General features: G+C 40.2%; 1 protein-coding gene across 7 annotated transcripts in view; it reads left to right on the top strand.

Moving 5' to 3' along the window:
- The window catches only part of dock4b (dedicator of cytokinesis 4b), a 171,982-nt gene that overhangs the window by 144,961 nt on the left and 14,898 nt on the right, over window positions 1-12,123 (top strand). For 6 of the 7 annotated variants that reach the window (XM_049566558.1, XM_049566557.1, XM_049566554.1 and 3 more), the window contains 6 exons: window positions 2,126-2,245; window positions 2,667-2,788; window positions 3,711-3,831; window positions 6,753-6,834; window positions 8,131-8,240; window positions 11,358-11,430. In XM_049566558.1, the coding sequence (XP_049422515.1) occupies window positions 2,126-2,245; window positions 2,667-2,788; window positions 3,711-3,831; window positions 6,753-6,834; window positions 8,131-8,240; window positions 11,358-11,430 (628 nt within the window). The remainder of the gene's footprint in view (window positions 1-2,125; window positions 2,246-2,666; window positions 2,789-3,710; window positions 3,832-6,752; window positions 6,835-8,130; window positions 8,241-11,357; window positions 11,431-12,123) is intronic. The other variant, XM_049566555.1, reaches the window with a different exon arrangement.

Raw genomic sequence — 12,123 nt, 5'->3', positions numbered from 1 at the left:
ATAGTGCCTTATTTAACTTTATTGTAAGAGTGCCTTATTTAACTTTATTATAACAGTACCTTATTTAACTTTATTATAATAGTGCCTTATTTAACTTTATTATAATAGTTCCTTATTTAACTTTATTGTAACAGTACCATATTTAACTTTATTATAACAGTACCATGTTTAACTTTATTATAATAGTGCCTCATTTAACTTTATTATAATAGTGCCTTATTCAACTTTATTATAACAGTGCCTTATTTAACTTTATTATAATAGGGCCTCATTTAACTTTATTATGAGTGCCTTATTTAACTTCATTATAACAGTACCTTATTTAACTTTATTATAACAGTACCTTATTTAACTTTATTATAATAGTGCCTTATTCAACTTTATTATAATAGTGCCTTATTAAACTTTATTATAACAGTACCTTATTTAACTTTATTATAACAGTACCATGTTTAACTTTATTATGAGTACCTTATTTAACTTTATTATAATAGTGCCTTATTCAACTTTATTATAATAGTGCCTTATTTAACTTTATTATAACAGTACCTTATTTAACTTTATTATGAGTGCCTTATTTAACTTTATTATAATAGTGCCTTATTTAACTTTATTATAACAGTACCTTATTTAACTTTATTATAACAGTACCATGTTTAACTTTATTATGAGTGCCTTATTTAACTTTATTATCATAGTGCCTCATTTAACTTTATTATAACAGTACCATGTTCAACTTTATTATGAGTACCTTATTTAACTTTATTATAATAGTGCCTCATTTAACTTTATTATAATAGTGCCTTATTTAACTTTATTATAACAGTACCTTATTTAACTTTATTATAACAGTACCATGTTTAACTTTATTATGAGTGCCTTATTTAACTTTATTATCATAGTGCCTCATTTAACTTTATTATAATAGTGCCTTATTTAACTTTATCATAATAGTTCCTTATTTAACTTTATTGTAACAGTACCTTATTTAATTTTATTATAACAGTAACATATTTAACTTTATTAAAATAGTACTTTAACTTCATTATCACAGTACAGTATCTAACTTTATTATTACAGTACTTTATTTAACTTTATTATAACAGTGCCTTATTTAACTTTATTATAACAGTACCTTATTTAACTTTATTATAATAGTTCCTTATTTAAATTTATTATAATAGTACTTTAACTTCATTATCACAGTACAGTATGCAACTTTATTATTACAGTATTTTATTTAACTTTATTGTAGCAGTAGTTTCCTATTAGTTTAGTATTTTAGTAGTATAAGGGAGGTTTCAAAATATTAAGATATGTATCGTGTATCCAATGTAGCCTAAAAATATTGTGATTTTATTTATAGGCCATATTGCCCAGCCCTACATGGAAACAGAAATCTTAACAGTTCTCCTGACATTTGAAACAGCACGTGACAAAAGCACTTAACTCAATGTCCTCTTACTCACTTGTTCTGGAGCTTTCTCCATCTGCAGAATGTGCAGATGAAAATTTTATGATACTGTAAAAAAGCTCTAGGGCATGCAAGTAAGTAGACCTTGAGTTGTAAGACCCATGCTGGATTTTTGAGGCCAATACCTGTGCCTAAGAGTTGAATAAATCAGTATTTTTTAAATACAACACATATCATATACAAGCATGTTTGATGAGGATGCCTTAAATTTATTTTAAAGTAATTTGACAAAGATATCTTGATATGATACGTAGATCCAGCTCTAATTCCTTCCTCTATCAACTGAAATGAGCTTGCTTTTGCTGATACAACCCATATTTTTTTTTTTTTTAAATATTTAGTGTATCCCAGTGTGTTCAGAAATTCTTCTTATTAAAAAGTAGTCAAATATTGCCAAAGTATGGCTAAACAACACTCACTTCACAATTGTATGTGTTAAATGGAACGTACTTCAATTAATGTGTCAATTTGTATTTTACCCAGGCACGTCTGGAACAAATGAGCAAATATTTTTTGATTTACACTGATGATTTACAAATGAAGCAGGGGGAATAAAAGCTCTCTCATTCATATTCAGTTTATCCCTCTCTCTTGTCCTCAGATTTTGCTGTTTGTAGTATCTAGAGATGTTGACCAGCTTTTGTTTTGCAGGCACACATTCTGGAGTACGGCCTCGCTGTGCATGAGAAGTTTGTTCCCCAGGACATGAGACCTCTCCACAAGAAGTTAGTGGACCAGTTCCATCTGATGAAATCCAGTCTTGGCATACAGGTAGGAGAAGACGGGACATGCTGACACTTCATCTTGAATCTTACATCGTACACATTAAAGAGTGTATTTTAGAAGCATTTGTAAATCAATGAGGGATTCAGATATTAAGTTAAACAGACATTATTTCAATTAATGACGACCAATTACGTGTTAGGAAGATTGAAACAATACCACTTGTGTTAATGATTTTCCTCAAATCATTAAGTCTTTTATGGAAGCGCACGCTGTATGTGACAACAGAAAGCGACTGCTGTGTTCAGACTTCCGAGTGAATGACCCCTTTAGTCCTCGGAGGAGAGAGCCTCCCTTCATTAAACACACTTCCTTCATCTGCATTTGTGTATTTTATTTACATACCTCATGCTGGCATGAAGAAGCATTTAATCATGTGCACTCCCTCTTCTCCAATTTTAAACTCCAGGAGTTTCCGGCTTATGTGCGCGCCAGCCCTGTGCACTTCACCAACGGGAGCCCACGAACATGCAGGAACTCAGTGCCCAACATCATCAGCCCAGACGGCGGCAGAGGGGTTGCCAGGCGGAGGTGACGACCTCTTTTGTCTAATTTTGTTGTGTTTTATTGATGTCGGTGCCTTTTTGTTTTTCATCCTCTATTTTTATATTAGATTGGATTTTTAAGAAGCACCAGGAAGGCTCTTTTTCTGAAGTATTAAATTTCCTGTTCATATTTTCTCACCTTACTTTGTTTTCTCTTGATGCGCTGTCCTTCTGTCTTCATCTTTTTTTAATACTTTTTTCATGTCCCCACCTCACCTCAAACACAACTTTCTGTCCCTTTGCTCTCTTCTCCCTTCCATTCTTTACTGGTGTGGCTCCATCTGGGCATACAATAGGTGGGGGCGGCCGGCTGGCACCCACAGGGACATTTCTGTGTGGGTGCTGCCGAGCCAGCAGGCAGACAGTGTGCATACGCGTGTGTCTGTGTGTGTGTTTTTGATGTGTTCAGTGACCCTGCCACTCTGTCTACCTGCGACATTCTGCCTCCACAGTCTGATCCCAGGGGGCAATGCCTCACATAGAGACACACACATCACCTCAGTCTCCCGGTGACATTTCACGTTTTACTTGTAGAGTTTTGATTTCCTTTTCGCTCTCTGTTTGGCAACACAAAAACAGGTTACGTCTGTTTTTTGGTGACGACTCCCGCTTTAACCTTCCTTTTAAAAATCCCATTGTGTTTTTTCTCTAACCTTTCTTTCACACTTTTGCCTTTTGGCGGGCAAGTGCTTGATGAAATGCTGTGATTGCTGCATTGATTTATCTTCTTATAATCTGACATTTTCTGTCCGTTTGTCTTTTTTCCTGCCTGCCTGTCTTTTTGTCTGCCTTTCTGCGACGAATTTTCGGTGAGTGAAAACTTCTGAAAGCTAATGAAACAAAATACTGTAGCCTCCTTTACCGAAAGTCGCCAGAACCATCTCTCTCTATCTGTCTCTCACCCTCAGTCTCCCCAGCTACCCTGCGGTGAACCGCTACTCCTCGTCCTCACTGTCGTCTCAGGCCTCCAATGAAGTCAGTAACATCACAGGGCAGTCGGAGAGTTCAGATGAAGTCTTCAACATGCAGGTAATCTCCCGCTTGTCTATTGCATACATGTGATCCTTAATGCAAATTCCGCACAGAAGGCTCTTCCCCACCCCAAGTTTGAACCAGGAACCCTCTTGCTGTGAGGAGACAATGCTAACCACTGTCCAACTGTGCCACCTCGAACTGAAAGTCAGTCGCAGTCTAAAATGGGAACACGTATACACGAGGAACACACTTCAACACAACATCGGCGAAGAAATCTGAAACCTTCACCGCAGAGCAGACTTGCCATTACAGAAAGCAGAGTAAGCATTGGCATAGTGAAAGTTCTGGCAGCAAACATGACAAACGAGAGCGGTTTTTGCATGTGAAACGAACCCTGGAGATTCCTTCTACTATTTAACAAAACACCATTGTAGCAGATATTACACTTCACAAACACTGTGTCAGACACAGCTGGTTACAAGCTAACAAGTTAACAAACAACGTGAACAAATTAGGTATGTTGCTAACGACTTATTTCTGTGATTTTTAAATGGAAATTGAAACTTAGACTAGTCAGCTACTCTCAAAGTAAGAAAGCACTCAGAAAACAGTCAGAATTGTGCATAATTTGATCTACAAGGTTAAATGTTGTCCGCAAAAATATTGCTTAGAGTAGAGCCAATTAAAATCGTTAATCACATTTTTCAGTCACCAAATCATATTTTAAATGCCACTGAAATGTGCAGCACATTGCGCCATGTGATATGACCACTGCACATTATCCTACATAACATGACAATGACTCTAAATAAAAGTTAACAAATAACATTTATTCAAAACAATATTCTGTATTGCTAAATCTCTCCGATGTTTCCTCTAAGGCTAGCGCTAGTCATCTTGATGTGATCTGCTCTTTTATGGGTCAACCTAGTGCGAGCAGCGCTGGTGGACGGGGCAGAGGCTAGATCCAGAATTTCTCAAGAAGGGAAAAAGAGTAGATCTGCCTCCAGCTCCTTTTCAGAGTTGCTTTTTAAAATATTTATATGGGAAAGTCATATTAAACAAAATTTTAGTGTTAGTCAGTAAAGTAAAACTTGTTTGGGGAGGGGGGTTTAAGGTAAGTACATCGAGTCCTTATGCCAACAAGGACTTTCTACTCCCTACAGCTTTCACATGTAATACATTTTAATCCTTCTCACTCCTCATTTCTCTTCTACTCTGACCCTTCTTTTCCGTCGCCCTCTCTGCTTGTTCGGATCTTTGTCCGGCCAAGCAAATTATCATGATGATATCAAATAAGGACACAGTGCTTTGTGTGGTCCATCCAGGCAGCTTGCTGGAGTCGGGCAGTAATCTAAACTGGATTTGGCCAATTGAGAAAGCTGCTGACAACTCCCCGCAAGCTGTCCAGCACACCTGGCAGGCCTCGAATAACAGGAAGCAGAGACAAACACAAGGGAAAAAGGCTGCTGTCAGGGATCTGACTCAACCTATTACAATATTATTTTTGAACATCAAAGTGTTTGTTGTGTGGATCAAGTACAATTCATTTCACGAGGATCCTACAGACAAGTATCACTGCTGAACAACTCAAGTCACAAAGTGCATTAAGCCTTAAACCCCCAACCTCCTAGAGAGGCATATTTTTCAGGTTTCAGTTGCAGACTTTGGATTGTACATGGATTGTTATACTCACACGGGCAATAGCCATGGCTGGAGGCATTATGTTTTTTGGGTTGTTCATCCGTCACTCTTTCGTCCCATTCTCGTGATCATGATTTTTCAAGAACCCCTTAAAGGACTTGTTTCGAATTTGGCACAAATATCCACTTGGACTCAACAATGAGCTGATTAGATTTTGGTAATTGAAGGTCACTGCAACCTCACAAAACATGTTTTTGGGCATTACTCAAGAAGTCGTACACTAATTATGACCAAATTTCACAACTGTCTAATACCATGTAATGATAAAGTGATGACATTTTATATCCTCCTGAGGCCTGAACTTTTGTTTGGCATGCATTTTTAATTTCTCCTAGCTATTTGGGATTAGTAGGACCTGATAAGTATCAAACAAACTAAACATTGTTAACAATGATAAAGTCCCAGTATCCTCAAACGACACGATAATAAAGTCCCAATGCCCTACAACGAGCTGATGATGAATTCCCAATGTCTTCAAATAAGTACTCTCTAATTAACACTACCACTAGATGGGACAAAAAGGGATGAGGACAAGAGATCTCAGTCAAGAAGAATGACGTATAAGGTCCAGATATATAAAAGGTCAGTGGTCAACTTCACTGTGACATCATCCTGTTCTGCAAAAACACTTTTGCGGCCATTACTCAACATCATATCTCAGGAACAGAAGAGACATTTGGTCAGATACTGAATTGGTGACACTCATCTTGGGTGTCCACTTTGAAATTGTGTTGATTGTGGACATCCTCTTCAGGGGGAAGATGTGTGTGAAGCATCAGAGTTTTCACAGACGTGTATGTAAATTGTAACGGCAACACGAGTGGGGTAATTCTAGTTTTTAATGACAGGGTGTTTTTTGTTTGTTTTGTCTGTTTGAGTGTCTGAACTGGTCTCATTTGCCGATGATGAGATCAGGTCCCTCTCTTGTCTGTATACTAAATATGAGGCCATCACCAACAGCCGTTTAGCTTAGTCTTGTCGACATTGAAAGTTGCCAGGCAACAGCCCCCAGCCTAGAATCGTCCAGCACATGAAGCCTGTAAAAACCACCACATGTTGCTTTTACACTCTGGTTTTTGTACAGATTAAACAAACAAGACATAACTTGCCCACCCCAAGACTTCATCACAAACGTCTTAACATTTTTTCGATACTGGAATTATGACTTAAGCTGATTTATTTTCATGTTTAAAAGATAATGTTTCATAATGCTCTGGCTTATGTTAGTAATGTTGTTGCTGTTGTTGTTGTTGTTGTCATCCCACCTACAGCCCAGTCCGTCTACCTCAAGCCTCAGCTCCAACCATTCTGCCTCGCCCAATGTCACCAGCTCAGCCCCCTCCAGTGCCAGAGGTGAGACTCTTTAAAAAAAAAAAAAGCACTAATTTCTTCGTATTATACACTGGAGGCTTTTAGCTGTTATTTCACCCTGGAGTGACAGAGGAAGAAGACAGAGGTCCAGCTGGACACACCAAACACGGGGACTGAACCTTTGACCTCTCAGTGGCACGATGTTCTCTCAAACCACCACAGCGTGCTGTCTGGTGAGGTCAGGGAGGTTAGAAGACAGCTAGGGAGCACAAGCAGGAGAGGAAGATGGGGGGTAAAAAAAAAAAGATGAACAATGAAGAGAGGGGGTTGAATGGAAAGTTAAGAGACTGAAAAATAGAGAGAATACGAAATGAGCTGAGATGAAAAATGAAATGGGCTGAGACGTGGAGACAAATGCTGTTGAAAGAAACATGGAGCCGGTGAAAATGCAAGAGAGAGTAGGAGATGATTGCAGCTCTGTGGAGTATCCTTCTTGGACCTCAGTGCAATCTCCAGCAGTCCAGCGCAGGGCTTCCAAGGCCTCCTCTACAGTGTGGAGTGTGAATATCTAATGCCTTCACTGTCTGCCCTCTTATCTCGCTGTGTTCAAATGTGCAAATGTGTCTCTGCCTGATCCACATCATAAAAAGTAAGGATATATGAAGACATTTATGGAAGCTTATTCACTCCCCTTTGGCAAGCTGCTGGCAGCGGGCGGCGCCCTTATAAAAGTGGCCTCTGTCTACCCATAAAGCCTACAGAGAATTATTGCTTGTGTGGTCTTATCTGAATGAGAGCCAGCGATGGGTATCTCAAACTCATATGATAGCCTTCCAAGTGCTATCGCAGTCACTAATGGATCGAGATCTATACAGTGGCTAACACCAGACGAGGGGAAGTGCTGTGAAAATGGTACGAGCGAGTGTTATCATTGGCGTGCGTGTGTGTGGGGGGTTTTGTCAGTGCATGGGTTACATATGTTTTTGCGTCATGGTTTAGCAGGTGGTGCTGTCTGTTGTAATTGTCCAGTCCAGCTGAGGAGGTGAGGGAGTGCGATTTGGATGGAGTAAGGAGGGTGTGTGTGTGTGAGTGTGTGTGTGTGTGTGAGGGCGCAGGCCATTTATCATGTCGTAGAGCTAGTGAGGCTGAAAGAATGGTAGAGAGGCTTGGAGGGAGAAAGAGAGATTGGCCTTTCCTGATTGCCAGTATTTGTAGGTAATAGTCTAACACCTTGCTGCTATTTGGTCCCTTATGTGTTGCACAGGCTCTCGCGTGTGTGTGTGTGTGTGTGTTTGTGCGTGTGTGGCCGCTCTAACATCTCATACCATTCCATTCCAGGTTCACCCCAGATGGCAGAGAAACACAAGCATTCCAGAGAAAATGCGTGTCTGTCTCCACGAGAGAGACCGGTCAGCGCTATCTTCCCCAACCCCCTGGACCCTGCACAGGTTAACACACACACACACACACACACACACACACACACACACACACACACACACACACACTCCAGCCTGATTTATGATAGGGCACTTGACACTTTTGATAAGTGTTGCTCAACAGAAATGGCGTATTTTTTAGACAGAAAAAAATGTGTTGCTTGACACTTTCCTGCCGTGCCACTTGAGAATTTTGTTATTTTGGACAGTGTCATATTTTGTTGCACAATGTGATTGGATAGTGTTACCAACAATGCCACGGAGATAGTGGTTTTCAATCCACATAGGCCGTCTGTCAGCAGCAGCTCCCAGGAAGCTGAGTGGACTGCGGCCGGCCAAACTGCCTTCACCAGGCTGACTGACAGCACACATTTACGGAACCAAAATAGTTTTCATGACAGCGCCATGGGAGGAAATCAGCAGTGTTTCTGTTTATTGATACTTTGATTTTATTTCTCAGCCCACTGAAATGGGTGAGGGGAATCTGCCACTCACACACAGACTGGTAACTGAGCAATCAATGTACCATAGGTTTGGTTAAGTTAAAAACAGGATATTTGTGTGATTTAACAGCTGACTTAAACGGATTACGCTTTACTGAATGCAACAGAAATAGACTCAGATCTTTGAAGAACGCAGTAGGTCTCTGGTTACCATGGAGATAACTTAAAAACCTTTCCCAGAAGTCATAGACAGAGGTTTCTGGAGGGGTGCAAGGGACAGATCTCTGTCAATATTTAGAACGTGTGCAATTCAAAACATGAAAGTGGCAAAGGACTTTTGTTTTGACAAAATTTGCAGAGGACCCCACCCCCGCATGAAACCTACACCCTTGGCTGAAGCATAAAGTGAAAACGACACACAACTGTTTATTTTTACTTGACTTACACTTACCAAAAGTGTTGAGCGCGCCGCCATAAATCAGGCTTTAAGTGTGAAAGGTATAACCACAGGGAATGGCACAGTGTAGCTATTTATGGGATCCAGCAATAAGTTTAGTTCCAGTATACCATAGAATGGATTTTAATTGTCAAGTCAATTTAAGTGCAATGCAGCTGTCACGCCCTCAGGTTACAACATATGGATATTTGCAGGCAGAGGAGAAGTGGATACAAAAATAGAAACAGACAAACAAGCTTTTGGCCTTTCAGTGACCTGAACGCGAAGGAAACGCGTCTGCTGTTATGAGGAAAGCTTGAGTATGTGCTCTTGCTGTCACATACGTAGTTCTATATTTGGTTGAAAGAAAAAACAAATGAAGACACACCATTTTGTGATAGATACCAGAAATTTGATTTAATTGTTTTATTGTCCCAATAGTGGCGTCATGTCAGTGGTTGTTGCAGTAAAAGCCACGGTCATTTTCTGCACAAACAATGTGAGATGACTCACAGTTGAAGCATTTTCATGGCTTCAATGGGCACAAAACTCTGCCGGTTGAATCATCAGTAAAGAAGATGCACAGCTATGTAACAGAAAATATCACGGGTCTCATGGGTTTTGCAGCATTTAGAGCCGTCTGTGTTTCTTTAACAAGCAACACTGAGGATATGATTAAAAGAAAAGTTTGAAATATGAATAGCGAATGAGGAAAACACCTCCCCTCCCACTCTTTACTGTAAGCAGATGGTTATGGAAAAGGAAGGATCTTTTTTGTCTCTCACCTGCAGCTCTTACAGATGATTCTCTTCAGCCGTGCTCACTTAGCTCCACCTGTCTACCAAATGTGTGGCTGTGTGATTTGGAATAAGACAAATTCTATATATGTTTTGAGACTTTGCTCCTCAGGGCCCTGACACACCAAGTTGATGGTTGGCCATCATTCAGCGTATGTAGCCCTAGTTTTTGCGGTGTGTCCCGCACCATTGATGCTTGTCGGCTGTGATTTTGGTCGACCATGATTTGTTACGATTATATTTTTAGCCACTAAGCTCTGTAGCAGAAGTGTATCATAATTATTTGTTGTCAATGGGAAAAAGTCTTTTTGGGCTGCAGGATATCTTGTGATTGTGCAATGCCACTTTGAGAATTGGCTTCAAAGCGTGGTGCACTTCTTAGGTGGCCTGGCTGGTATGGAGAGGTATTTTCTCTCACGCAGTTGGCTGTAGTCTTTTTGGTGTGTTCAAGCACAACTTTCTGACCATGACACAGGTGATGTGAGGCGACTCCACAGCTGGATTTTGTCGCCACCAGCTCTTTGAAGTCTGTGTGGTGTGTCTGGGCCTTTATCTGCATGTTTACCCAACATTGCAGCGGCCCATAAGGTGCATGCTGTGGCAGAACTCAAGGTCGCCTTTGTATTATACAGCATATCTCAATGGGTGACTTCTCTGCAAGGAAAAATTGCCTCTCGGACAAGGGCACATGCCATGAGGCCTTTTGTAGCTGAGAATTGCAGTTTTTCAAGAGCAGCAGTCTTATTTTCAGCAAAAAAAAAGACAACAACATTGTAGTACAGCAAGAACAAGAGCCGACACGATATTGCAGTGTCTTCTCTTGCTGAAGGGCAGTATGTAACGCAATCACACACTCCATCCTCAGTGACAGAGCTACTGTAACAGAAAAATAATGTGTTTGCTTTTCAAGGCCTTTCATCTCTGCGGTCAGCGCTACTGGCACAGTTCACCTGTTTTTCTTACCCTGTTTGTGTTGAGTCAAAAGAATCATTTTAAGTCCACAGATGAATAGATGTTGAGAGGCTGAACAATTATTTCCAACCTGAGAGCAGAGATGGATTAGCTATTAGCTGCTAATGTCACAGTGACTGTTAGAAACATTGATCACTTGTATCATTTACAGTAATTAGCAACAGGATAAGAAGAAATCATATTTATATATTTTTGAGGATGGAGTGCTCTCCCTTCTCGACAAATACCACACCACTGCCAGACATAAAGGTCATTACGCATTCAACACCGTTTCTGTCTGACTCTTTTGCTGTCTGAGCCTCCCTCTGTCTGTTCTATTGAATTTGTGAGGGAAAGATTTCACACCTTGATATTTGTTTTAACCGCCCAATATTCAATTATTCCTCTTCGTGTTAAAGCTGGCATTTACCTATGTTATCTCAAATATTTCACGCTGGACGTATTTGACAGTAATTTGGACTATTTCTTCTGTTTGCAGAGAGCTCCTCCTCATCAGATAGGAGATACCACTTTACCAAGGAGTGACCCCAACCTCTCAGCACCAGACAAAGGTAAATCACTGTGTTTAGTATATTCTTTCACATCCTTCTCTTCTGTGGACTCTTGATGTTCCACATTCAGAAACCCTTGAAATACACCTTGCAGGGAATCCCTTCTAGCAGAAAAATTGTTAATTGATTAATTAAATTGTATTTTCAGTTTCAGTTATGTTTTTGGCATCCGATAATTATGGAAACAAAATAAAACCATTATTGGGTTGCATTCTGTTTCACAGTGATGCTCTTGTTTTGTCTTGTGTCATAAATCCAGCACAGTCCTTCCCTTAACAGTGGTGCACTCAGCCAGTGTAGCGACTTTCTCACTAGAGTTAGCGACTTTTCAGACCCTCTAGTAACTCTATTAACCCGTTGCCACTGTGACCACTTCCAGTGCAGCCTGCTGAGCTCTCATTGCATTATTAGGAGGAGCTCTTATGACGGCTGCTAGTGCCAAAAACACACCAAGCAGCAGCAAAATGTGGCTCACCACAATAATTGCATTTTTGGGCAGCCGGCAAGCGTGTTCACGTGTTTCAGGTGGAAAGAAAGTCTTTTTTATCATCAACGTTACAGGAGTTAAGGTGCTTTCAGACCTAACATGTTCTCACCACAAATGAACCACACCAGAGTTCGTTTGTAACCGGACCCAGACCACCTCTTCAAGATGGTCTCGGTCCAGTTGTTTTGGTGTGCACCCGAGTGCGA

Source organism: Epinephelus fuscoguttatus, linkage group LG22, assembly GCF_011397635.1.
Source record: "Epinephelus fuscoguttatus linkage group LG22, E.fuscoguttatus.final_Chr_v1".
Taxonomy (NCBI): Eukaryota; Metazoa; Chordata; class Actinopteri; order Perciformes; family Serranidae; genus Epinephelus; species Epinephelus fuscoguttatus.
This window is presented reverse-complemented; position numbering and strand designations above follow the sequence as displayed.